This window comes from Mastigoproctus giganteus, chromosome 13, assembly GCF_048544385.1.
Source record: "Mastigoproctus giganteus isolate SK-2022 chromosome 13, ASM4854438v1, whole genome shotgun sequence".
In the NCBI taxonomy this organism is placed as follows: domain Eukaryota; kingdom Metazoa; phylum Arthropoda; class Arachnida; order Uropygi; family Thelyphonidae; genus Mastigoproctus; species Mastigoproctus giganteus.
The window spans coordinates 46730966-46758015 of NC_143587.1; the positions used below are offsets into that span (position 1 = coordinate 46730966).

At 36.8% G+C, this 27050-nt stretch overlaps 1 protein-coding gene across 11 annotated transcripts in view; it reads left to right on the top strand.

The window, feature by feature from the left end:
* The window catches only part of trol (terribly reduced optic lobes), a 1731230-nt gene that overhangs the window by 843706 nt on the left and 860474 nt on the right, over positions 1-27050 (top strand). For all 11 annotated transcript variants that reach the window (XM_090387691.1, XM_090387694.1, XM_090387699.1 and 8 more), the window contains one exon: positions 10143-10319. In XM_090387691.1, the coding sequence (XP_090243817.1) occupies positions 10143-10319 (177 nt within the window). The remainder of the gene's footprint in view (positions 1-10142; positions 10320-27050) is intronic.

A 27050-nucleotide genomic window follows, 5' to 3' on the forward strand; every position in this document is an offset into this window, starting at 1 on the left:
AAAGCACCTGGGGTGGATGGGATCTATCCAGTTATATTAAAGGAGGCAGCAAAGCAACTAAGCAAACCCTTAGCCATAATTATGAGAACATCCTTGGACTCAGGGGAGGTTCCCACGGACTGGAGATGTGCAAATGTATCCCCAATTCACAAAGGGGGATCGAAGGGTGACATGAGTAATTACAGACCAGTTAGTTTAACTTCTGTTCCGGGTAAAATAATGGAGTCGCTGGTAAAAGATGCATTGCAGGCACATCTAGACAAGACTGCAGCAATAATTCAGACACAGCATGGGTTTGTTAAGGGAAAGTCTTGTCTGACAAATTTGATAGGATATTATGATGTGGTTACAAAGGAACTGGATGCAAAAAATAATTTTGATATCATATATATTTGGATTTCAGGAAAGCTTTTGACACTGTTGTGCATGGAAGACTATTGTACAAATTGGAGCAGAATGGTATTAAGGGTAAGTTGCTACAATGGATAAAAGGATGGTTAAGTGCGAGAAGACAGAGGGTGGTAATCAATGGGTGCTGCTCTTCTGGGACTAATGTTATTAGTGGAGTCCCACAGGGTTCGGTGTTAGGTCCACTATTGTTTTGTATATTTATCAATGATATTGATGAAGGTGTATCAGCCCTAATGTCGAAGTTTGCAGATGATACAAAAGTTGGCAGGGTTGTTAATGACAGTAATGGCAGTGTGCTACTGCAACAGGATCTAGATAATTTGGGCAGATGGGTTAAGAAGTGGCAACTGAAGTTTAACCTTGACAAATGCAAAGTACTGCATATGGGTAGAAGTAAGCCCAGAGAAATGTACCAACTGTGTGGTACTACACTTAGGGTGGTAGAAAATGAAAAAGACCTGGGAGTAATTGTGCAGTCAGATATGAAGTTCTCTGAGCAATGCAAGACAGGCTGCCAGGGCAGGTCATGGGGTTTTGTCAATGATATATAGGAATTTTGCTAGCAGGGAAAAGGAGGTGATTATCCCTCTGTATAAGGCAATGGTCAGGCCACGCCTTGAGTACTGCGTACAGGTCTGGAGGCCTCATTTTAGGAAGGATGTAGATTTACTTGAGCGTGTACAGAGAAGGGCAACAAGATTGGTGAGGGGAATGAAGGGATTCTCTTACCGAGAGAGACTTAAGTTCTGCAAATTGTAGTGGCTGGAGACTAGGCACCTGCGCGGTGATCTGATTGAGATATATAAGGCCTTGAATGGTTTGAGCACGCTGAATTCTGATGGGATCCTTCCACTTGTTCAGATTACGAACCTAAGGGGGCATAAATTCAAATTAAGAAAAGACAGATGTAGAATAGATGTGCGGAAATTTGCCTTTAGCCAGCGGGTGATTAATTGCTGGAGCAAACTTCCATCTGTCGTTGTGGAAGTTGATAGGTTGAATAAATTTAAGGAGGAACTGGACAGGCATTTGGAGGGAATGTTGTGATTTTTTTTTTTTTTTTTTGGCTGATGCTACATAAGCTCATATATTTGCTTTCTTGCATCACATGCTACTACTACTGAGTCCAAAGAAGCTCTCATAATTATGGCTAGGAGTTTGCTTACTTCCTTTGCTGCCTCCTTTAATATAACTGGATAGATCCCATCCACCCCGGGTGCCTTTTTTTATGTTTATTCCCAACAATTTCTCCTCCACTTTCCTCTCAGTTATTAGAAAATCATCTAGCTCACTGCCAATGTTTACTTCACCTATGGCATTCCCCTTCCTGAATAACTCATGTGTGAATGTAGATGCAAAATACTTGTTTAGATTGTTAGCCACCTGAGCAGGATCCTCAACTGTTGAACCATCAACATCCAGTGGACCAATATGATTCATCCCTTTCCTTCTTGAGTTTAAATAGGTAAAGAACTCTTTTCTGTTTTTTTTGCATCCTTTGCCAAGGATTTCTCATAATCTGGCTTTGCCTGCCTAATCTCCTTTGTGACTTGGTTACAGACCAACTTATATCTATCATAGGCCTCCATGTCACCCATTAATTTGTATGTATTTTTCTTCTCTGCCATATGTCTCATTAGTTCATCTGACAACCATTTAGGCCTGAACCTTGAACAATATTTCTTGGTTGGTATGTAAAGCCTGGTAGCTTCCAAGATTAGTTCCTTGAATGTTCCCATTTTGAATTTGCTGTTGGTATCATCATCAGTTGGTCCCACTGTATAGAATTTAAATACTGTCTCAGACCATCATAGTCGCCTTTACGAAAGCAAAAACTCTTCCCTTTACCTCTGATGGTAGTTACCTTCTTGAGTAAATCTCACTTCAGCACACTGTGATCACTGCCACCTAGTGATTCCTTTATCTGCAGATTCTTAATGCATGAAGAATCACTACTGATAATCAGATCAAGAGCATTACTTCCTCTAGTTGCCTCCAGAACATGCTGGTGTAGAAAACAATCATCCAATAAATCCACAAAAGCCTTGCTAGTGTGTGAGTGATCAACCCACAAATTCCAGTCAATATCTGGGAAATTAAAATCCCCCATTATAAGACTCTCTGATTTACTGGCCCATTCTATTTCCCTGTACAGTATCTTATTATACTCATCAGAGTCATTAGGCCTATAGCACACTCCTACTCTCAATTTTGATTTACCTATGCTTATATCACACCAAACTGACTCGACACTGCCCGGTCCATCGATGTCGACTGGCTTCACTTCCTTGGATTTTATGTGTTTCCTAACTAATAACATAACCCCTCCTCCCTTCCTATCCTGTCTATCCTTTCTGTAGACATTGTACTCCCCAAATTCCAGTTCTGCATTCCTTATATCTGTGTAACACCACGTCTCTGATATCCAAACAATATCTGCCTTTGTTGTTTTGAGCAATACCTCGAATTCATCAAATTTATTTACTAAACTCCTAGCATTAGCATTAGTAGAGGCATATGATGCAAGAAAGCAAGCTTATTCAGCATCAGCCAAAAAAAAAAAAAAAAAAAAAAAACCCTCTCCCATTTCACCCCTCCGTTCGTTCGAAATACCTGTCCAGTTGAGCTTTAAATTTGTTTAGGCTATCAACTTCAACAACAAGTGATGGACGTCGGTTCCACCAACCAACCACCCGCTGGCCAAAGGCAAATTTCCGCACATCTATCCGACATCCGTCCTTCCTCAATTTGAATTTATGCCCTCTGAGGTGATTATTCTGAGAAAGATGAAGAATCCCATTGGCATTGAGCATGCTCAAACCATTCAAAGCCTTATACACCTCTATCAGATCACCTCGCCGGTGCCTAGTCTCCAGACTCTGTAATTTGCAAAACTTAAGCCTTTCTTCGTAAGAGCAACCCTTTGTTCCATTTACTAATCTTGTTGCCCTTCTCTGTACCCGTTCCAGCAGCTCTACATCCTTCTTGAAATGAGGCCTCCAGACCTGTATACAGTACTCAAGATATGGCCTAACCATTGCCTTATACAAGGGAATAATCACCTCCTTATCCCTGCTAGAAAAATTCCTGTATATCATTGACAAGACACCATGAGCTACTCTTGCAGCTCGTCTGCACTGCTCAGAGAACTTCATATCTGCCTGCACAATTACCCCCAGGTCCTTTTCATTCTCCACCACTGTCAGTGTAGTACCGCAGAGTTGATACATTGCTCTGGGGTTACTGTTACCCATATGTAGTACTTTACATTTGTCAATGTTAAACTTCATTTGCCATCTCTCAGCCCATCTGTTCAACCTTTCCAGATCCTGTTGCAGCAGCATAGCGTCAGTAGTGTCCTTAACGACCCTGCCAACCTTTGTATCATCTGCAAACTTGGACATTAAACTTAATATCCCATCATCAATATCATTCATAAACACCGAAAACAACAACGGACCCAACACTGAACCTTGAGGAACTCCACTAATAACATTAGTCCACGTTGAGCAGTGTCCATTGATTACCACTCTCTGTCTTCTGCCACTCAACCAACCCCTTATCCATAGCAGCAATTTGCCTCCAATGCCACACTGCTCCAATTTGTGCAGCAGTCTTCCATGTGCAACAGTATCAAAAGCCTTTCTAATATCCAAATATATAATATCAAAGTTATTCCCTGCATCCAGTTCTTTTGTGACTACATCATAGTATCCAATCAAATTGGTCAGGCAAGACCTCCCCTTAACAAAACCATGCTGCGTCTGAGCTATAACTGAATTCTTGTCTAGATGATCCTGCAGTGCTTCTTTAACCAGTGCCTCCATTAATTTACCTGGAACAGAAGTTAAACTAACAGGTCTATAATTACTTGTGTCAGCCTTTGATCCTCCTTTGTGAATTGGGGTTACATTTGCACATCTCCAGTCTATGGGTACCTCCCCTGAGTCCAAAGAAGCTCTCATAATTATGGCTAGGGGTTTGCATACTTCCTTTGCTGCCTCCTTTAATATAACTGGATAGATCCCATCCACCCCAGGTGCCTTTTTTATGTTTATCCTCAACAATCTCTCCTCCACTTTCCTCTCAGTTATTACAAAATCATCCAGCTCACTGCCAATGTTTACTTTACCTACATCATTCTCCTTCCTGAATAACTCCTCATGCGTGAATGTAGATGCAAAATACTCGTTTAGATTGTTAGCCACCTGAGCAGGATCCTCAACTGTTGAACCATCAATATCCAGTGGACCAATCTGATTCATCCCTTTCCTTCTCGAGTTCAAGTATGTAAAGAACTCCTTTCTGTTTTTCTTTGCATCCTTTGCCAAGGATTTTTCGTAGTCTGCCTTTGCCTGCCTAATCTCCTTTGTGACTTGGTTACAGACCAACTTATATCTATCATAGGCTTCCATGTCACCCATTAATTTGTATGTATCCCATGCATTTTTCTTCTCTGCCACATGTCTCATTAGTCCATCTGACAACCATTTAGGCCTAAACCTTGAACAATATTTCTTAGTTGGTATGTAAAGCCTGGTAGCCACCAATATTAGTTCCTTGAATGCTTCCCATTTTGAGTTTGCTGTTGGTAACATCATCAGTTCGTCCCACTGTATAGAATTTAAATACTGTCTCAGACCATCATAGTCGCCTTTACGAAAACAAAAACCCTTCCCTTTACCTCTGATGGTAGTTACCTCCTTGAGTAAATCCCACTTCAACACACTGTGATCACTGCCACCTAGTGGTTCATTTATCTGCAGGTTCTTAATGCATGAAGAATCACTACTGATAATCAGATCAAGAGTATTGCTCCCTCTTGTTGCCTCACGAACATGCTGATGTAGAAAACAATCATCCAATAAATCCACAAAAGCCTTGCTAGTGTGCGAGTGACCAACCCACAAATTCCAGTCAATATCTGGGAAATTAAAATCCCCCATTATAAGACTCTCTGATTTACTGGCCCACTCTATTTCCCTGTACAATATATTATTATACTCATCAGAGTCATTAGGCCTATAGCACACTCCTACTCTCAATTTTGATTTCCCTATGCTTATGTCACACCAAACTGACTCGACACTGCCCTGTCCATCGATGTCAACTGGCTTCACTTCCTTTGACTTTATGTGTTTCTTAATTAATAGCATAACCCCTCCTCCCCTCCTGTCCTGTCTATCCTTTCTATATACATTGTATTCCCCAAATTCCAGTTCCGCATTACTTATATCTGTATGACACCACGTCTCTGATGCATTGGTGTACACGCAAGTATACATGCACCTGTTTCTATTCTTAGCTACCCTAACACAACCCATGTGTTTACTTGAACCGCAATGACTTCCAGCAGTCTCTGAAATATCCTGCATCTTGTTTTTCAGGCTTCTGCTGATTCCAATAGAAGCAGTGCAAGAATCTCTTTCACCTCTGCCAGTGGCTACTGTTAATCTATTAGTCGTCGTCTCCCCCCAAGCTAGCAGTTTTCCGACCCACCTAACACTGCCTCGATAGCATCAGCAAATATTCTTGCACCCTTTCTATTTAAGTGTATCCCATCCCTGTAGAAGCAATCTCTCCTGTTAACAATTACAGTCCAGGCTGAAAAAAATTCTACCCCTTGAGCCTTGCACAATCTTTCCAGGGCCGAATTGATCGACAAGGCTCTCATCATATACTCCCTCCTATCGTGTCTGGGCAGAATTGCAGACACTTTCAAATTCAACCCTACTTCACGGCTTTTTTTTTCAACAGTGACCTGTACTTGTTAAGTAATTCTGCCGGTCTCCTACTCTTAATATCATTAGTGCCAACGTGTACAACTATATCACCTTTTGTGCCCTTAAAAGATGATATCCGCTCTACAACGTCATCAATCTTTGCCCCTGGCAGACATACCCTGGTCCTATTCCACCTATCCTTTTTACAAAGCATGTTCCCCGTTTCCCTGACAATAGAGTCACCAACAACTACTAGTTCCTGTGGGACCAGCGCATTCTGCCTTGGGGGCTGCCTCTGTGTTGCAAGTTGACCAAGTGCAAGCTCTGGCATTGATGTGGGCAGCTGGGAGCTTGATAGGCCCCTCAATTTATTTCCTTCGAGGGCATCCACCCTGTCCTTCAAGGTCTCATATAGGCCCATAACAACGCTGAGTTGTCGCCTAATTTCCTTGCATTGTGCACACACAAAGACATCCCCCATGGCAGTATCATGTCCCGTACCCGATTGCTCCGCAAACATCAAGCAAACAGTGAATCTTAAAAGGCTGTGATTCAGAGGGCAACTGCCTCCCTCAGTTCTCCCCTGAGCCACAGCACTCCCATTAGCTTGAGCCTTTTGCTTTGCTGCTCTGGTCTGAGTCATGATTTCGATTTAATGTCAATAAAATTACAATTTCAGAACAAAATTAAAACCTTAAACTTGTATCCTAACACAGTTATAACGCTATATTTATTTTTCAGTATCGAGTGTTATCTACGAGTTCCCTTTATATAACTTCCGTATCAAGTTATGTATTAATTATTTGTTATGTTTGTACTCTAAGTCGTTATATATATATAGTTAAAAGTACAATTTAATTGACAATGAAGTTTAACAAGATTAATAGATTTACTGATTAATTGACAATATTATATTATGCACTATACTATACAAAGCTAATGCTATCGAATTCCGGATATGCTGTATCGTGTTACTATGGCGGTAATTACGAACGGTAGTTCTACGGACTCTTAAGTATTGGTTAACTTCCAAATCTCGCTGTCTCAATTTACAATTTACAGATAATAATTTGATATAACAATTGGTTAATAAATCGACTAAAAAACCTCTTGTTCAACGGAGCTGCAATTTGTAACACGTGGATTTGATACCGTTATCATGCTTTGTTTGTGGATGATATTTGAAAAAGGACTTGTCACCTGTTACAACTGAACAAGGAATGATCAACAGCTTGCATGAGTACTTTTCATGCTTAGTCTGAGCAGCTTAAGTTTATCACTTGAACAGTGGGAAATGAACCTTGCAGACTTCTGTTTGCTGAAATATTGTCAGAATTGCCTGAATTGTTTCTTTGTTAGTGTGAAATTTTTCTTCCATCATTTGGAGAGTCATTCAATAATTAGATGCAATCAATGTGTGAACTTTTCTGATTGATTTTTTGAGTTCAAAGCATTGTTGGTTGTTAGTCATGCTCATCATATTCGAGCTATCATCATGGCTATCTTGAAAACCAGTGAAAATCCCATGTGAGTATTGCTGCCATGCAGTTGTTTTACCAATTTGTGTTTTAGTTGCACTTTCCTCCAGCCTTAAACAATATTCAGTGTTTGCTGTTTGTTCCATCCCATCCCATTACACAGTGCCTAGAACGACATGACCATGCAAACAACAATGTGCATCTGACTATAGAGGATAGCAGTCGTGTAGGTCAGTGATTATGGTGCATTGTGTCATAATTCTACATTCTTTGGCAAGAGACTCTGTCCTGGAAAGTAATTAGAAATTTAAGCTTCATAGCATATGATAGATAGCATATCACGAATGGAGAATACGTAGCCTATTTCAAAATATGCTTATACAAAGTACTTAAGAGGAAGCTAGTTTCTGTATGGTAGAACTCCATGTTCTGTTTCATTGGGAAATTTCTAGCTCTATCAAATTTCACTGAATGGACCATTTTAGCCTTATAGCAAATTGTTCATATGCCATCAGTAAAAACAATTAATGCCAAGATTGATTAGAAGAAATTTTCTTGATGTTTCTGTTACTTTTAATTGACTTGAAATTATAACATGCATATACCTCATTAAAATTAGTATATAGCTTTATATGAATATATTACAAATTTTCAAAGTTATTTAGCCAAGTGAATAAGTAAATGATAAAGCAACATGAGTGGAGAAGTGAAGATCTTGACTACTTCTTTCCTTCCCTCCCATTTCTAGAAGTCCAATAATTTCCTGTTTTTAGGGTTTTTTTTTTTTTTTCCTTTTAATATATTCTACTTCAGGTATGGGAACATTAAATTACTTTAATTCAGAGAATATTTTTTGGGAGAAATATATATTCAGAGAATACTTTGGGAGACCTTCAATGATAAAATAGCATTTGAAAATACCATTTAAATTTTGCATATTCCCTGTATGAAAAATACAAATGAAACATACAAAACTTTTATTTCAAGGTTGTGCTTACTCAACCCTGACAGAAAAGTTCCAGCTTCTCTGGTATTTGCCATATAAGGTAAATCTTTTTTTTTTTTCTTTTTTTTTTGTGAATTTAAGATATTTGCTGCCATATATATATTTTTTTTTATAAAAGCTTGTTTCAACTGATTGTCCATGTTATTAGTGGGAAAATGAGTGCCTAGCACAAATAAATATAATAGCACTTTTGTAATTGTGCAATTTAGTAAACAGTGTTTACTTTAGTTACTACTTTGCAAAATATTTTAGGTTTATAAAAAAATCAATCTGAAGCTCTGTTTTGAGCCTACATGCATGATTTAAAAAGTTTAAAATCCGCATGTAGAATATTAATTTGTGTAATAGGTGTCTGAAAGAAGTGCAGTTATCAGTCAAATAAGTGCCTGCCTCTTACTTTGTCCTTAGTGACCTTGATTTCTGATTAGATAATTAGAGAATATTTTTAATTTCAGTTCAGCAGTTCAGTATAAATTGAATGCTTAATAGAGCTTCTCATTCGATAAACCTTCGGTGCCTGATTAATGTTCGTTGCTTATCATGTGAAAATTATTCAGTGCCTGTTTGGTGTTTTGCTGTGCTCATTCTTTCTTTCTAAATTAATTTTAAATAATTTTTGAAGTAATGCCAAAAGTGTTCACTTTTGGCTCTCAGGTATTCTTGACACCTAATGAAATTGAAAGGTGCGTGTGAAGAACTCAGATACATGTTTGGTTATGTATTTATTTAGATGTAACAAATATCTGAGATCCAAAGGTTTCCTGCCGTTGATGCTGTTTTAAAAGGGAAGTAAGAAAAATTAATTTGAAAAGAAAATATAAGCACTTAGTAAGCAAATACTCCAGAGTGTTGCTAGATGTGAAGCAAAATTTGTTAAAATTTACAATCAGCTAAGCAGCTCATCACTTTATATATCAGTATGCTGTGATATAAAAAAAAAAAGATAAAAACACTCTTTAGTTAGAAATAACTTTTGTTTTTACTTTTTTTTGTGGCTGGAAATCTTTTAAATTCATAAATATCAATTAAGAAATAATAACATAAGCACTATATGGCAAATTGCTATTACAGAAATTCTGGAACTTTTCCATTTGAATTTGTTTTTCTCACAAGTTTGTTTTTATTTATTTATTATTATTATTATTTTTTTTTTTTTGTTGTAAGAAACAGTTTTGTCTTCATGAATGTGCACATGCATATGCAATTAGAATATAGAGGACTAGAACCGGGCGATAGTTTAGAAAAGTGGGTTAGAATTAAGAGATAGGAATTCATTACTTGTTAAATGACACTGTCATAAACCACACATAGCTAAACTTTTCTTCCTTATTCATATCAGTTCTTTTATTTTGAACTCTTCCATATTTCTTCATCTAGGTGATAATTACAAAAAATAGAATGTGAATGTAACCTATTAAAAGAATATAATTTTAAATTCAGTTAATAAACTTCAGTTTATGATATGTAGCTCTTGTTATTTTCTTGGTGTCAGTGTTAATTTCAGTTACCTTCCATCTCATTTAGCTGAATAGCTACGGTGGCTATATTCACTATGTGTTTCGATACCAAGCCTCTTTCATTCCTAAACCACCTAGAATTGCAGACATGATAATGAAAGGCAATGGTATAACCCTTTATCATGTTTTGAAACAACCATATGGACCACAACGTGATAATAGTGTTGAAGTCAGATTTTGGGAAGTAAGTAATTTGAATTCATTTAATTGATTAGGTACATAAAAAAAATATAGCATTTGAATAATAAGAAAGCATTTTCTTTTTAATGTTTCACTCATTTTGCATTTCTTATTAATGCTAGAATTACTTTTTTTTTTTTTTTTTGTATGAATTATGTGATTCTGTTTGTGCACCTCTGTCTTTTAGGACAGTGGTGTGCAAACTTATTTTTTAATCATAGGCCATTCAGTTAGACTAATTCTGTAAAGTGTTACATAGAAATTTTCTGTTTTGTAACTACTAATTGACTTGAAATCATAACATTACCTTCTTAAAATTTTTGTAGCTTGATATGAATGTTGCACATCTAAAAAGCAAAGTGGATGAATAAATTGTGCAAAACAACAACTTTCTATAATTGATAATACAGCAGACATTGTCTGCTTATAGCATATTTATTTAAAAATCAGGTGTATACAACAGGGCAAAAACCCCACATGAAGTATACGACAGCATGATGAGAAAACAGCAACCAAGTAATTTAAAATAAATAAACAAACAAGGATATTTAGACGGGTACAGGGAGGTTTTTGCAGACTACAGATACAGCAAGAGTAGAAATCTTTTATTGATCATTGCATCACTACCCTTGCCATAGATATCTTGCACAATTGGCTGTGTGGTGTTTCCGATACTTATTTCATTAACTTTCGGTAATCACAACTGAGCTGGGAATTCTCCCCCATTTATTCTCATTGATTTTCACTAATCACAGTTAATTATGAATTTTTCCTGCATAGTAGTAAAGCAGTGAACTGGGAATCACACAAAGCAGGTCTGTGGTGATTGCATAATGCTTTTTGGAAAAAATGGCCAGAAAAGTGGGCCTCAGTGATTTGGTACTTGTGACATTACAGTAATCTCTGTAAACTCAGCACTTTTCCATTCAAGAAGTTCTCCCAAAGCACTCCTCAGTGTGAGAGCCCCATCTCTTATACTCATCAGCTCCTTGTATGACTAACTGTGTGGCTAGTCATAAAGCATTTGCATGAGCTAGGGACTTTGACATCACGTTAGGACAGCTGAGAGCAAAATAAAATTGAAAATACCCAAATTGGCTACAGCTGGAAAATTTGTGCTTCATTAAATGTATGGTTAATCTCTTCCATAATGACGTACTGAAGTGCACAAACAATAGGTTTCTATACAACCAAGGGTTTCTTTGCTGCCATTATAATTAGTCATACAGCACCAGTGCATGACTAAAGCAGACAAAAAATAACAAGTGGCTCTGGGTCACTCCCTTAGCGTCCCATTCCATACTAACGCTGTTAAAGAAAATGCCTAGCAAAGTGACCTTAACAACCTGTTCTTTTTATATCTACTACAGTTATAACAATGGCAAAAATAAAACTTAGCATTCTTTGTTATTGTGTGAGAAATTGATTCAATTTCTCCACAGTATATTATTAAAAACAAAATATCATGTAAATTTAGATTGTCTCATTATAATAATTACTCCTGAAGATGAATAGTTATTTTTTTTATTATTCTCTATTGCAAAACCTCTGAAGTACATCTGTTGATATTCTGACAATATTTCCTATGATTATGTTTATTGTTATTTGTTCATATTTAACAAATTGAACTATTATTTACATTTTAAAACCGCCAGTACTATCTTTTACACAATAAAATGTTTATAGATGTAAATAAGTTCAGTTATTAATATTCATCGAATTGTGCTTCACTAGCTGCTCAACCACTTTTCTGAATATCTTTTCTGAATTCCAGAAAATTTAAGATCTGGCACCTCTCAATCCCCAAGTGTGCCAGATTTTGAAGTTTACTGTATTACATTAGTAACCTACTGGTTGTATATTCAGTTAGAGAAATATTGCAGGAATTTTTTAAGAATAATTATTTAGATTCACAGTTTATCCTCTGCATTACCCAAGCAGAGACACAATAAAAATATATATATATTGATGAAAATTTGACATCAGGAAATCATAAAAGTAAATAATTGCAGCTGAGAGGGGGGGAAACAATCTATCATTTTTCAACTGTATTGTGTATAGAGTAATTTTTTTTAAACAACCGTGCTTAACACCCCTTTTCTAGATGATGGTTTATGCACACAAAGTATATATAAATGCAAGAGTGATTATATGTGATCTGAATAATAACATCATGTGGTGGGTTAGAACTAGTGAACAGAGGAGATACTCAACTAAATGTGGGTTGTTTGTTATAGCAGCAGGAGATTGATGTTTATACAATTATACAGCAAATCCTATTTCCCCATGCAGGTGCTTATGCTGACAAATAAACAAAAGATATAAGTAATTACCCGAATCTGATGTTTGTGGATTTTATGACTGCTCCACTTCCTCAAGAAATACAGATATGAGCACAATTTTTATACATACACACATATTAACATTAGCAATGACATGGAGTCATATGGTTTTGTAAATGGAAAATAGCCTGGTTGGCTATTTTGGCAGGATTTCTCATGAGCTTGGATGTAAGGAATAATTTTGACATGTTTACTTAGATATCAGCAAAACATTTGACTTAATTCTGCATGAAAGGTTAATGTATAAGCTAGAACATGTTGGAATCACAGAGAAAATCGTTATGATTGCAGGATAGCTTTGGGGCAGTGGGTTGATTATTGATCAGGCAAGAAATAAACTATTTCATATTTTTTGTTTATTTTTATTTTATTTATTATGTATTTATTTATAGGTTTCTTTTTTCTCTTATTCTCTTTATTCTTCTCTTTATTTTCTATTTATTTTATAAAATATTTAAGGGCAAAAGGCCTCATGCTACTAGATAGAATGAATGACTAACGTATGGGTAAGTGCAAATGCATCAGTTAACTTAGCTATCTACCAAAGTAGTTAAGTTAAATTGGCATCGTTTTGATTATATCTCATATTGTGAATGCCTTTACAACAAGTTGCCATGGTATTGTACTACCTTGAATAAGTAACACTTTGCCAATGGAGATGACTACTGTTACTTATTCTCGGTGGATACCACCACTCAGACGGTACCATTTCAAAGCTTGTTGGCTTCTCCTCAGTGGGTGGGCAGGTACCCTGGTATTGCAATAGTGACAACCCAGCAACTCAGTTATGAAGTATAACTCCACAATATGAGGGATGCCTGACTGTGTGCAGTAGTATAAACTATAAAATATTTAAGGGCAAAAGGCCTTATGCTACAAGGTAGAATGACTAATGTTAATGTATGGGTAAGTGCAAATGCATTAGTCAACGTAGCTATCTACCAAAGTAGTTAAGTTAAATTGGCATAATTTTGATTATATAGTTTATACTACTGCACACCTTCAGGCCTCTCTCATATTGTGGAGTTATACTTCATAACTGGGTTGTCACTAATGCAATACCAGGGTACCTGCCCACCCACCGAGGAGAAGCCAACAAGCTTTGAAATGGTACCGTCTGAGTGGTGGTATCCGCCGAGAATAAGTAACAGTAGTCTTCTCCATTGGCAAAGTGTTACTTATTCGAGGTAGTACAATACCATGGCAACTCGTTATGAAGATATTCACAATATGAGAGCCAACCGGGCTAGCTGGATGGGTAAAATACCTGCCTGGCAACCCAAAGGTCGTGGGTTTGAATCCTGCCTCGGGCTTGGATCAGAGTAGAAAACACAAACTTTGGGAGGTGCATTATGGCCACAGAAGTCGATGCGCCAACAACTAAAAAAAAAAAAAAAAAACAACAATATGAGATATAATCAAAACGATGCCAATTTAACTTAACTGCTTTGGTAGATAGCTATGTTAACTGATGATTTGCACTTACCCATACATTTATTTATTTTATAATAGGAGAATTATACTTTTTATAATTTTTGAATAAGAGGGCATCTTCCATTATATGACTTAATTTTTGCCAAATAAGTTAAAATACTGTCTACATGTACCCAGACTTTGAGCCATGTCTGGGTACATGTTGAAGAAGTGCTCCAAGGGTTTAATATTCAGCACTGCCTTGTTCATCCTAAAATTAAACCTAGTAACAGAATAAATACATACTGAATGTAAACACAGTCCTTTATATAGATTTTGATATTTATCCTTTCCAAAATATGCAAACGATAGTGTCAATTTGATTAGTAAGGCTATCACTTTTGACTTACCACCCAGTTGGAATACATTTTTGTGGGAAGCCAAGCTTACGTTGAAATCCAGAACTAAAGCTAAAAGAATCAGCAATCTGATAGCACCAAACCTGGGATTTAGTGACATTTCCATGATTTAAGAAACAGTCATTTTTAGTCCTGTTTAAGAATTAACAGTTTAAGGAAATTTTAATATAAGCATTTTATCTGCAATGGCATGGGAAGCAGACCGATACATTTTGATAAAGCTTTGATCGATATTTTTTTATTAAGTTTTAATCAGAGTTTTCACCAGTGTTCTCTATAGCCACATCAGTGGTTCCCAAACTGTGCACTGCAAGATATTTTAAATTTTCAAGGGAAACACAGCGATACTCTACATCCGTTGGACACCATGTGACCTATTAACTCGAGGTAGTTCCCAATTTCAACATTAGATCACCAAGTTGCATTTCTTTTGAATGAAAGAAATGCATGTTTGTTTGAAACATGCATTTGAAATGCATGTTTGTTTGAAACATGCATTTGAAATGCATGTTCGAATGAAAGAAATGCTTGAATGTTTGAGATATGTTTTTGTTTACTTGTACTTTTGGCTACACTGGTAACTTCTTGTACTTTCTTGTTTCTTAGATTTTGTATATAAATACCTATCAACTCTCTGGGTTCTTCAGTAATCTAAATAACTGAAGGGTGTTTTGATCAAATGTCTGCGAGGTCTGGTGAAATTCAGTAAATTATTTTGTTGATTTTTAGTCCTTGTGCATAAAATGTAAAGGTTTTTGAACATTAATAAGAAGTGTAGGAGTGAAGAAAAGGACGATGAACCACAGACTAGTGGCAACGTTGTGAAGAAACGGAAATATGACGATACTTATCTATACTTTGGTTTTACTTTGGTAGAAGTCAATCATGAAGAGTTTCCTCAGTGTCTATTATGTCTGAAAGTTTTGGCTCCAGAGGGCATGCTTCCAAGTAAACTAAAACACCACTTAGAGACTAATCATCCTAACATGACTAGTAAGTAAATCCTGTGATTATTGTATCAGAAAGTTTAAAGAACAAAGAGGTACATTTTTTAAACAAGCATCAATACCAAGCAGTGCTTTGCTAGCATCCTACAAGGTAGCATGTAGAGTCACAAAGTGTAAAAAAAAAAGCCTCACCATTACAGAACTGATTTTACCGGCTGCAGTGGGTATGGTCAACATTATGGTTGGTGAATCTGCAGAAAGACTGCTTTCAAAGGTACCTTTATCCAACAATACTATCGGTTGTAGAATCCAACACATGACCAAAGACCTCAACAATCAGCTAATTGAAAAAAATGAAAGGGAAGGAATTCTGATTACAGCTAGATGAGGCGACAGACAGTAACAAGGATGCTAATTCGATTTTGCTACCTACAGTTTACAGTGACACTGCAGGTATAAAGGCACAAGACTTATTTGAGTTCTTGATACTTTTATATGAGAAAACAACTTATACTGGACTAAGTCAATTTGCATCTGTACCCATGGTGGTCACACTGTCTGGCTGTTATGGAAGACTGCAGGCATTCATAAGAGCAAAGCTGTTGATGCACTGTGGATCCACTGCATAATCCACAGGGAAGCCCTTGTGTCAAAGCAACTGAGTTCTCCACTGAACCTAGTCAAGGAAAGTGGTGAACTTTATAAAAACTTGACCACAGAAGGCAAGGTATTTTAAAAAACTGTGAGGATATGGGATCTGAGCACACATCTTTGTTATACTACTACTATAGCTTGCAATGGCTCTCCCATGGCATATGTACTGTCCCCTATGTTCGAATTATGACAGGAACTTTACTCTTATCTCGAAGAAGAACATGAGTTTGCCAAAAACTTCTTGGATACTGATTTTTTTGTCAAAATTATCATACCTGTGCGATCTCGTCAAAAAACTGAATGCGTTGAATCTCTCGCTGCAAGGTAGCAACACACACATTCTGAAACTTGCAGAGAAGGTTTCAGCCTTCAGAAAAGAAGTTACTACTATGCAGAAGAAAATTAAATGAAGATGGTTGCAAAGACTACTTCCCCATGTTGCAGCAGTTTATTACATCCAGTGATGTTTATTTGACTCACAAACTTAAATCTGTTTTTGAAGAGCACCTAACACTCAGTGACTGGTTTGAAAAATACTTTTAGAAGGTATGGAGAAGTTTGAATGGATTCAAGGCTAATTCCCATCTGAATTTACCTCTGCAGAAGAAGAAAATTTTATTGAGCTGTCTTGTGACATGACTTTAAAAAAAAAAAATTTGGCAGCATGGAACTGAGTTTTTGATATCAATAAAAGATGAATATCCACGAATGCTAAGTTTTTAATTATATTTAGGTAGTAGAATATATTAAAATATATATATTCTACTACCTGGGTAGTAGAATATGTTTTAATGTAAAAATTAAGCCATTTTATTGGCTTAATTGTTACATTAAAATATTTTCTATAAGAAGCTTATAGTGCTAGTCAAGCTCCTTGGTTTTTATTTTGAATTTAGATAGTGATTTTGAAAGTTAATACTTAGTATCCATAGATTTATTATTTGTAACTTTCCGCCATTGTTATACGATACAACATATATCCCAAACTAGATAGCATAAGGTTTAACGTAACACTATATAGTGAAACACATAGCACTGTACAAGGGCAGGCCATCTCAAGGGTGTACTGGACCCAGGCACCAACATTCAAGGGCTGCCAGGGCAGGTAATGGAGTCTTGTCAATGATATATAGGAATTTTCCTAGCAGGGACAGGGAGGTGATTATCCCGTTATACAACGTAATGGTCAGGCCACACCTAGAGTACTGTGTACAGGTCTGGAAGCCTCATTTTAGGAAGGATGTAGAGTTGCTAGAACGAGTACAAAGAAGGACAACAAGGTTGGTGAGGGGAACAAAGGGGTGCTCTTACCAAGAAAGGCTTAATTTCTGCAAATTGCAATGCCTGCCTGGAGAGTAGCCACTTGTGAGGTGATCTGATTGATGTGTATAAGGCCTTGAATGGGTTGAGCTGAATGCTGATGGGATTCTTCCTCTTGCTCAGATTAAGAACCTGAGGAGGCACAGTTTCAAATTGAGGAAAGACAGTTGTAGAATAAGTGTGGAAATTTGCCTTTAGCCAGCAGATAGTTGATTGGTAGAACAGACTTCCATCTTTTGTTGTTGAAGTTGATAGCCTAAATAAATTTAATGCTGAGCTGGACAGGCATTTGGAACAATTGGAGGGGTGAACTGGGAAGTTTTTTTTTTTTTTTTTTTTTTTTTGCCGATGCTGCATCAGCTTGCTTTCTTGCATTGTATGGCAATGCTAACTCTGATATCTAGTCACAAGACAACATACCATGCCATAAGACATAGTAGGTGGCTAACTGGTTTCAGGAACATGACAATGAATTCTCCATCCTCCCATAACCACTAAATTCTCCCAACTGAGCATGTTTGTGACTTACTGGCGAAGGCATTCGATGCTACAACCATCCACCTGATAATGTGCAGAAATTACTGGACAAATTGTGCAACACATTAGTATTAGTGATGGCCATATGGTGCAAAGAAGCCTAAGGCTTATGCTGCACCAGGCAAAAAAAAAAAATCCTGTGTTACCCAAGTCAAGAAACATTTAGATTAAACCATGCACACATCATCAAACATCTCTCTCATATTGCGGAGTTATTCTTTGTTTGTTATTTGGTTTTTAGGAGCATTAGCAACTAAGACTATATTGCTCTGGGGATATGTGGTGGTCATTCCCTGACCTTTCCACATCCTCCGTATTTGGTGGTCACGGACTTGAACCCCGGTCTAATCAAGAAGCATGTGCTATGCACTGTTGCTCCTGCCCACCTGGCTACGGAGACGCCATTGTGGAGTTATACTTCATATTACTGGTTGTCACTATTGCAACAGGGAATCTGCCAACCAGCTTCGAAATGGTGCCGTCTGGGGGTGGTGGTGGTGCCCATCTGAGAATAAGTAACAGTAGTCTTCTCTACCAGAGAAGCGTTACTTATTCTAAGTAGTGGAATACCCGTGCAACTCGTTGTGAAGGTATTCACAATATGAGATATAATAAAACTATGCATGCAGTATGCTACCTGGGTAGTAGAAATGGACATGCATTACCCATGCTTAAACAGCATTTACAATTTGCTGTCTAAAATAGAACTTTTATAACTGAAAATTTTGTCTTCGTTCATTTACTTTTTTTGCTTCTCACAGCCTTAAATACCTACCTCATTCAAGTCTCCTCTAAGGTGCCTAGTTTCCAAGTGTACAACTCTTAAATAGAAAGGGTGCAAGAATATTTGCTGATGCTATCGAGGCAGTGTTAGGTGGATCGGGAAAACTGCTAGATTGGCTAATCTTTTAGTCACAGACTAAAAGATTAACGGTAGTCGCTGGTAGAGGCGAAAGTGATTCTTGCACTGCTTCTATTGTAATCAGCAGCAGCCTAGAGGAGCCGATGGGAGTCATCATGGAAAAGTAAATACATGGGCTGTTTATATTAGGGTAACTAAGAGTAAGAACATGTGCATGTACACTAATGCTAGAACTATAGTAAATATTTACTATAGTAAATAAGGGTGACACAAATAATTATAGACCTGTTAATTTAAATTCTGTTCTGGGGAAAATAATGGAGTCACTGGTTGAAGAGTTGATACAGGATCACCTAAACAAGACAGCAGTAATAATTCAGACACAGCATGGGTTTGTTAAGGGGAAATATTGTCTGACCAATTTGATTGGATACTATGATGTGGTCACTAAGGAACTATATGTAAAAAATAATTTTGATATCATATACTTGGATTTCAGGAAAGCTTTTGATACTGTGGCACATTATTATTATTAGCCATATGGTACAAGGAAGCCTGAGGCATATGCTGCAACAGCAAAAAAAAAAAAAATCCTGTGTTACCCTGAGAGAGTAGAAGGGAATCACCAAGAAAGCAAGAAAGAGAAGAATGGTTATATCCAGCTCAGGATCCTGGGTTTGCCAAGCCATACTCACCAGATGTGAGCCCCTGGGGTAATGAAAGACTGCTGTACAAATTGGAGCAGTATGGCATTAAGGGCAAGTTACTGCAATGGATAAAGGGATGGTTGAGTGGGAGACAGCAGAGTGGTAATCAATGGACACTGCTCTACGTGTGCTAATGTTATTAGCGGAGTCCCCAGGGTTCGGTGCTGAATCCATTGTTGTTTTGTATATTTATCAATGATATCGATGAAGGTATATCAGGCTTAATGTCCAAGTTTGCAGATGATACAAAGGTTGTGACAGTAAGGACAGTATGCTACTTCAACAGGATCTAGAAAAGTTAGGCAGATGGGCTGAGAGGTGGCAACTGAAATTTAACATTGACAAATGTAAAGTACTCTATATGGGTAGCAGCAACCCAAGAGAAACGTTATGAACTGTGTGGTACTACACTCAGGGAGGTGGAGAATGAAAGAGACCTGGGGGTAATTGTGCAGTCAGATATAAGGTTCTCTGAGCAGTGTAGACAGTCTGCCAGAACAGGTCATGTAGTTTTGTCAATGATATATAGGAATTTTGCTAGCAGAGACAAGGAGCTGATTATCCCTTTGTATAAGGCAAAGGTCAGGCCACACCTCGAGTACTGTATACAGGTCTGGAGGCCTCATTTTAGGAAAGATGTAGAGTTGCTAGAACAAGTGCAACAAGATTGGTGAGAGAAACAAAGGGGTACAGTTATGAAGAATGGCTTAAAATTCTGCAAGTTGCAGCATCTGGATACTATGCACCTGCGAGGTGATCTGATCAAGTTGTATAAGGTTTAATGGTTTGAGCAGGCTCAATGCTGACGGGATACTTCCGCTTGCTCAGATTAAGAACCTGAGGGGAGCATAGATTCAAATTGAGGAATGACTGTTGTAGAATAGATGTGTGGAAGTTTTCATTTAGCCAGCTGGTAGTTGATTGCTGGAACATACTTCCACCTGTTGTTGTGGAAGTTAACTTAAATGAAATTAAGGCTGAACTAGACAAACATTTGGAGTGACCAGATAGGTGAAATAGGAAGGGTGTTTTTTTTTTTTTTTTTTTATTTGGCTGATGCTATATAAACTTGCTTTCTTGCATCATATGTCCCAACTAATGCTAAACCACATAGTCAGTCTTTTGCCATATGGATGCACTTTTGCCAACCTAACCAGGTGAGTTAAGTCTCTGGATCCTTTCAAGATGCTAGAATTTATTTTATTTTTTTTTAGGTGAAGTTTCCATTCTTGAACACAGTATTCCAAGTATGGTCTAACAAATTCCAATATAATGGGATTATGACATCCTTATCTCTAGGAAATGTTTGATAAATTATCGATAGGACACCATGGGCCTTCCTTGCAACCTGTCTACAATTCTCAGAGAACTTCATATCTGACTGTATCGTAACTCCCAAGTCCCTTTCTTCCACTACTGACTCTAGTTCAGCTCCACCAAGTGTGCAAGTTATTTTGGCATTGCTATTCCTCATGTTTAAGACCTTGCATTTTGCTGAATTAATGCATAGCTGCCACTTTTCTGACCATTTTCCTGATGTCTATCTAGGTCACTCTGAAGAAGCTCTGCTTGGTGGTGATCATTAACTACTCTACTGATCTTTACATCATCAGCAAATTTAGACATCACACCCTTTGTTGATGTCATTTAATAAATTCAAAAACATTGGTCCCAATACTGTTCCTTGGGTGGAACCCCATTTCTTACATTAACCCAATCTGAAGAATAACTATTTATCAGAACCCTCTGCCTCCTGCCCTGAAGCCATGCTTGTTATCCATGTAAGGATTTTCACTGCGATTTAAAAGCATGTTCCAGCTTTTAAAGTAACCTCTCATGCAGGACTGAGTCAAGTGCTTTACTGAAATATAAATAAACAATGTTGAAATTATTCCCTAAATCTTGCTCATGAGTGACCCTGTCAAAATAGCTAACCTGATTTGTTAAACATAATTTTCTCTTTAAAAAATCATGCTGTGTATCCTTCAGAATTCCATTTCTATCTAAATGATCATGAATTTCATCCTTTAACATTGCATTCACGATTTTTCCTACTACAAAAGTTAGACTGACCGGTCAGTAGGTTTGCAGAAGTTTGACTGACCAGAAGGTTTGCATGGCCTGAATTAAGAGCTTACTAAAACCAAATATAATGAAGGATACATCATCTTCAGAACCCAAATAAGAATGAACTTCCTCCATTGGATAAAAATTAATTTTTCTTTGCAAAATTATCATAATCTCTTACAGGTTAACTGAAAGCACATTACACCAGACTTCAATGAACAAATCATTAAACATCAACAGTTGATTTTTTTTCATGTTTATTCATTTAAAGCCTTTTGGTTTCAAAAGTCAATGTTCTTTTACTTTTTCCTTAAAATTAGCTGGATATAATAATACAAATTACAAAGGGCAGTTTGTATTATTATATATTAAGGGTACAAAGGCTATATATGCTTGCTTTGTACTGGATACAAAGCAAGCATATATAGCATCACAAAAAAAAAAAACCAACCAACACAGTTTACCCATCCATACCTTCCAAGAATTTGTATAGTTCTTCCTTGAATTTATTCAATCCATCCACTTCCACAACAACAGATGAAAGCCTGTTCTAACAATCAACAAGAAGGCAAACTCCCACATATCTATCCTGCAACCATCCCTCCTCAACTTGAATTTATGCATCCTCATGTGTGTTGTCTAAGCAAGGTGAAGAATGCCATTAACATTCAGCTTACTCAATCCATTCAGAGCTTTAAACACCTCGATCAGATCTCCCTGCAGGTGCTTAGTCTTGAAACACAGAAATTTGCAGAACTGAAACCTTTCTAGGTAAGAGTACCCTTTTGTTCCCTTCACCAGTCTGGTTGCCCTTCTCTGCATCTGTTCCAGCAGATCTACATCCAGTGGTGATAATCAGCCGGTAGGCACTGGTACGGTAATACCATTTGTTAAAGGGTGCCTCCATAGCCAGGTGGGAAGGAGCAGCAGTGCGTAGCACACTTTTCTTGATTAGACCGGGGTTCGAGCCCATCACCACATCACCAAAATGTCTAAGAATGTCCATACCGGTTGTTAGGCAGAGGCTGATAAGTTTACTCACTGAGAAAAAAAAACGTCCCCATTGATTTTGGCCCATGGCGGAGTGTTGTTGCATTGCCAATCGCACCATAATGTATAATTTCGAGGCCAGTTCCCATAGGTTTGCTTTCTAAGGTTGGTAACTCTGGCAAGGTGTGAACACCTTATGCTGTTTTGTTGTTGTTGTTATTTGGTTTTTAGGAACATTAGCAACTAAGGCCATATTGCTCCGGGGATATGCGGTGGTCATTCCCTGACCATTCCGCATCCTCTGTATTTGGTGGTCATGGGCTCGAACCCCAGTCTAATCAAGAAGCATGTGCTACTCACTGCCGCTCCTGCCCACCTGGCTATGGAGGCGCCTCTCCTTGTGCAAAGGTAAACAATGCCCACACGATAACTACGGGAAATCTCTGCAATGTTTACCCGTGAAACTAGTTTGTCATTACAGCATTTGTATTGTTGCTCTCTCGGTAAACAGATGGTGGGTGTTATCGGTCTGAAGTATACGTTGAATCCCTTGTAACCTTCCAGTTTCACTCTTTTCCACTTCAGTAGTTTGAGCTAATTTCAGGCACTGAGCTTGTATGTGTGCATGCTCCTTAATTCTCAAAGTTTACTCACAGAAATAAGTAATGCATGTGGAATTTTACTTTGTGAGTATTGTTTTTAAATTGCATTTATAATAAATGTTTAAATTGTAACCTCAGAATGAAGAGGCAACATAGTTTGGATAAAATTTTGAACATTTCTACTAAACATTCAACAACAGAATTGGAATAAACAAGAGAGCTATGGTACTGTTGATATTAAACTAAGACCTGGAAATTCATCTAAACCTGTGCAACAATCAATACAGCCTGAAAGATTTTCTCCTTCTGAGCAGAAGTTAGTACAAAACGCAATGAACAATTTGCATTTCTGGAATGAAAAGCAATTGGATTATTTCAAAAATAAGTACGAATGGCTTATTATTGCCAGTGATATGAATGTGGGATGCCAGTGGCGCACAAAGGCTCTATCTTTAAGCACTTTCAGTGCTAAACACTTGCATGTTTCATCAAAGTTTGACAGAACATGATTGATGAAACACTTGCATGTTTCATCAATCATGTTCTGTCAAACCTCATGGTTTTAATAAAAAGAATATTCAATCATCAATGAGAAAAAACTGAAAGAACATCATGTGTCAGCTTCATACAAAAAAGCATTACTTATAATCAAAACATCCGAAAAAAAATATTATTTGAAACAGTATTGACATGGCTAATGAAAAATATTTAAACAGCACTATAAACATCTTTATTACCATTTATTCCATAATTAAAAGCAATAAAGACTTGGAAATGACATGGAACATTTAATAGCTTTGCAAAAAAAAGAATAACATCAATTTGGTAGTATCTTTGCACTCTAGGTTTATGGTCCCACTTGTCGCCAAACACATCTCCACTGAAATAAGAAAAAGGTTTTGAAAAACTGATAAGTCAATGTATTAAAATTTCGGTTATTATTGACAAAGCTTCAACTATTTTACATAAGAGCATCTTAATAGGTCATTTAAAATCATAAATTCAAAACTTTGAAGATAGTTTAACTGTTTTTGTTGATCTTATGGAGTTAGAAGAAACAAAATCTGAAATAATTTACCAAACTTTGATATCAGTTCTGGAGAAGTATGGTTTCAATGAAAATTATTTATGTGAAAATCTTATTGGATTTTGTGCAGATGGAGCCAGTGTGATGTTAGGAAAAAAGTCAGGAGTTTCTGCCAAAATTTTGGGAAAATTTCCAAGTGTTTGTAACTGAAAATAGGGAGAATATTTGGACTTTGATGGGCAGCTTGCAGTGATAGAACTGCAAAAGCTGTTTGGAAGTCCTATGAAGCTTTGTATGTTCACTTTAATAAAAAATCATTAAGTGGGAATGGCGAAACATTTTGAAAATAATTTTTTTAAAATATTTAGCCTTAATTAATGATGTCCTAGCAGCAGAGATTTCAATACTCTGTACAGCTTTACAAGAAAGAAATATTTCATTAATAAAAGCTGATAGATTAATTCGTCGAACAATAAAATCAATTGAATATATGAAATCAAATGAAGGACCTCATGAAAAAGAAGCAGAAGATATTATGAAAAATAAGAAGTATAATATACCATTTAAAGTAAAGCAAAAAATAACATTGATCCCCAGAGAAAAATTGTTTGATCATCTAATACATTTTATGAGAATGCAATTGTTGTTCAATGATGTAAATGAAAAATATAATCATCTTCTGAGCTATTTCAACCTATTAAGCTCTGAAACTTGGCCAGGTCATGTTTGTGAAGCTCCATGGATTGAAGGTGAAAATAAATTAAACAATTAAGTCAACTAATTAAATATAATATTCCAGTAAACAACTTTCGAGATTTTGTTGATAGCAGTGATATCATGTATAATAATGTGCCGGAGCCTGACAGTATTTTAAGGGCTAAAAGAATCTTAAAAGTTATTGCTGTTAATGCTGCGGAATCTGAAAGAGGCTTTAGTACCATGAATGAATATTATTGAGAATAAGCAAAATTCTCTTACTATGGAAACAAGTCACCTAATGGCAATAAATTTAATGGGAAAATCGCTGGAGGAATTTGATGCAATTCCTTATATCAAATCGTGGCTCAGGCAGGGACGTCATCTAACAAGTGATAATCATGTCAAAGAAAAGGCATCAAAAACAACTTCCCAAAACCAATAAATGATTTGGAAATTATTAGAATAATGTGTTGTACAACAGTGTTGGCTAAAAATTGTTTATTTCAATATTATTTATGTTAATTAAAATTTGTTTCTTTTTCTTGCCATTACATTTTGTTTTTCCTATTTTTGATTACCTACATTCCCTATACATAATTTTATCTTAGAGTACCAGTTGTTAAATAATTTGAATATCACCACTATCTACATCTTTCCTAAAGTTATGCCTCCAGATCTGTATACAGTACTCATGTGGCCTAAGCATGGTTGGCCCTGGGTGCCAAGTGTTCTGTGACCAAGTGATTTCTGTGCTTTCCAAAAAGCATTATCTCCAAAAGAGCCTTTGAATAGATTATATTTCATTCCAACTACTATCTTCTTTATTTATAAATTAGCCTAGCACTTTTGCACTACAAGAAGTAGGCAAAGGCCCAGAAAGGAAAGCCACCTTTCTGTTTCTATTTCTAACAGTACTAACTAAATAACTCAGCTGCTTGGTTACTTTGTGGCACTGCTCCTGCCTCCCCATGGCTTGACTTGGCGCATTATAGCCTTAGATGCTAATGCACCATAAAATCCTAAAACAAACAAACAAGCCTCCCCATGGCAGGGCTCGAAACCTGGGTGGTAAAGCAAAAACCCTGGCCAAAATGAGCAAAACATGGATTATGACAATTTGACCAATTAAGACTGCAAATCCGAATCCTGTGGATTTGCATCAACCCGATAGTGACTATCCAGTCCTAAGAGACTGAAGACAGATGCTTCTTGAATAGAACACCCATTTTCTGATTCTGTGTTCACTAACAAACCAGCCCTTAGGCAATCTATTGCCATTTCTCATACAAAAATGTCTATAGAGCATAGCTGGTTCCCCGAAAATGGTGCGACAACTGAAATCTGCTGTCCTACTTTTAGAGATCATCAGCTCTAAACACTGAATCTCTACTCAGACTCGCCTCATTTGGTGGAGTTCCAGTTAAGGTGTCCCCACATGCCACACTTAATACATCTAAAGATGTAATTTCAGAATAGGATCTAATGAGTGTCTCAGAGGAAGAAATTGTTCAGGAACTGCAGAATCAGAAAGTCACACAGGTCAAAAGAATTATGATGAAAAAAGATGACAAGCTGATTCTCACTCGCAGCATCATACTAACATTCAGCTCTGCCAACTTACCTTCATCAGTGAAAGCAGGGTAGAGTCAGTCCTCGTATAGCACGATAGTTGTGTTCCTAGAAACCCTCGTACAATGCAAAATCGTGCAATATAAACAACAGGCCCTATGGGAAAAATAGGGTTAGGTGCCAACCACCCAAGATTGAACACACATTGGTAACCAAAACATTACCAAACACAATAAATAAAATACTTACGTATTTTATAACGATTAAAATACGTAATTAAAAATAATATTATAATTTATAATATTGTTTATTATTATATTATATTTTATTATAATATAATAAAAAATACGTAAGTATTTTTTTACGAATAAAATACTTACGTATTTTATTACAACTATTACGTAATAAAATATTGCTAATGCTTTTGCTTCTATCGTAAGCAAGCTTGTTTTAGGTTTGATTTTCTATCCAAACAGATGACAGCCATTCCATCTCTTCCAATTCTTTGTGTCTTAATCTAATGGATTTTAATTACACTTTGAGTTGTTCCTGCTATCAAAGTTGTTTTTATTTTCTCTGC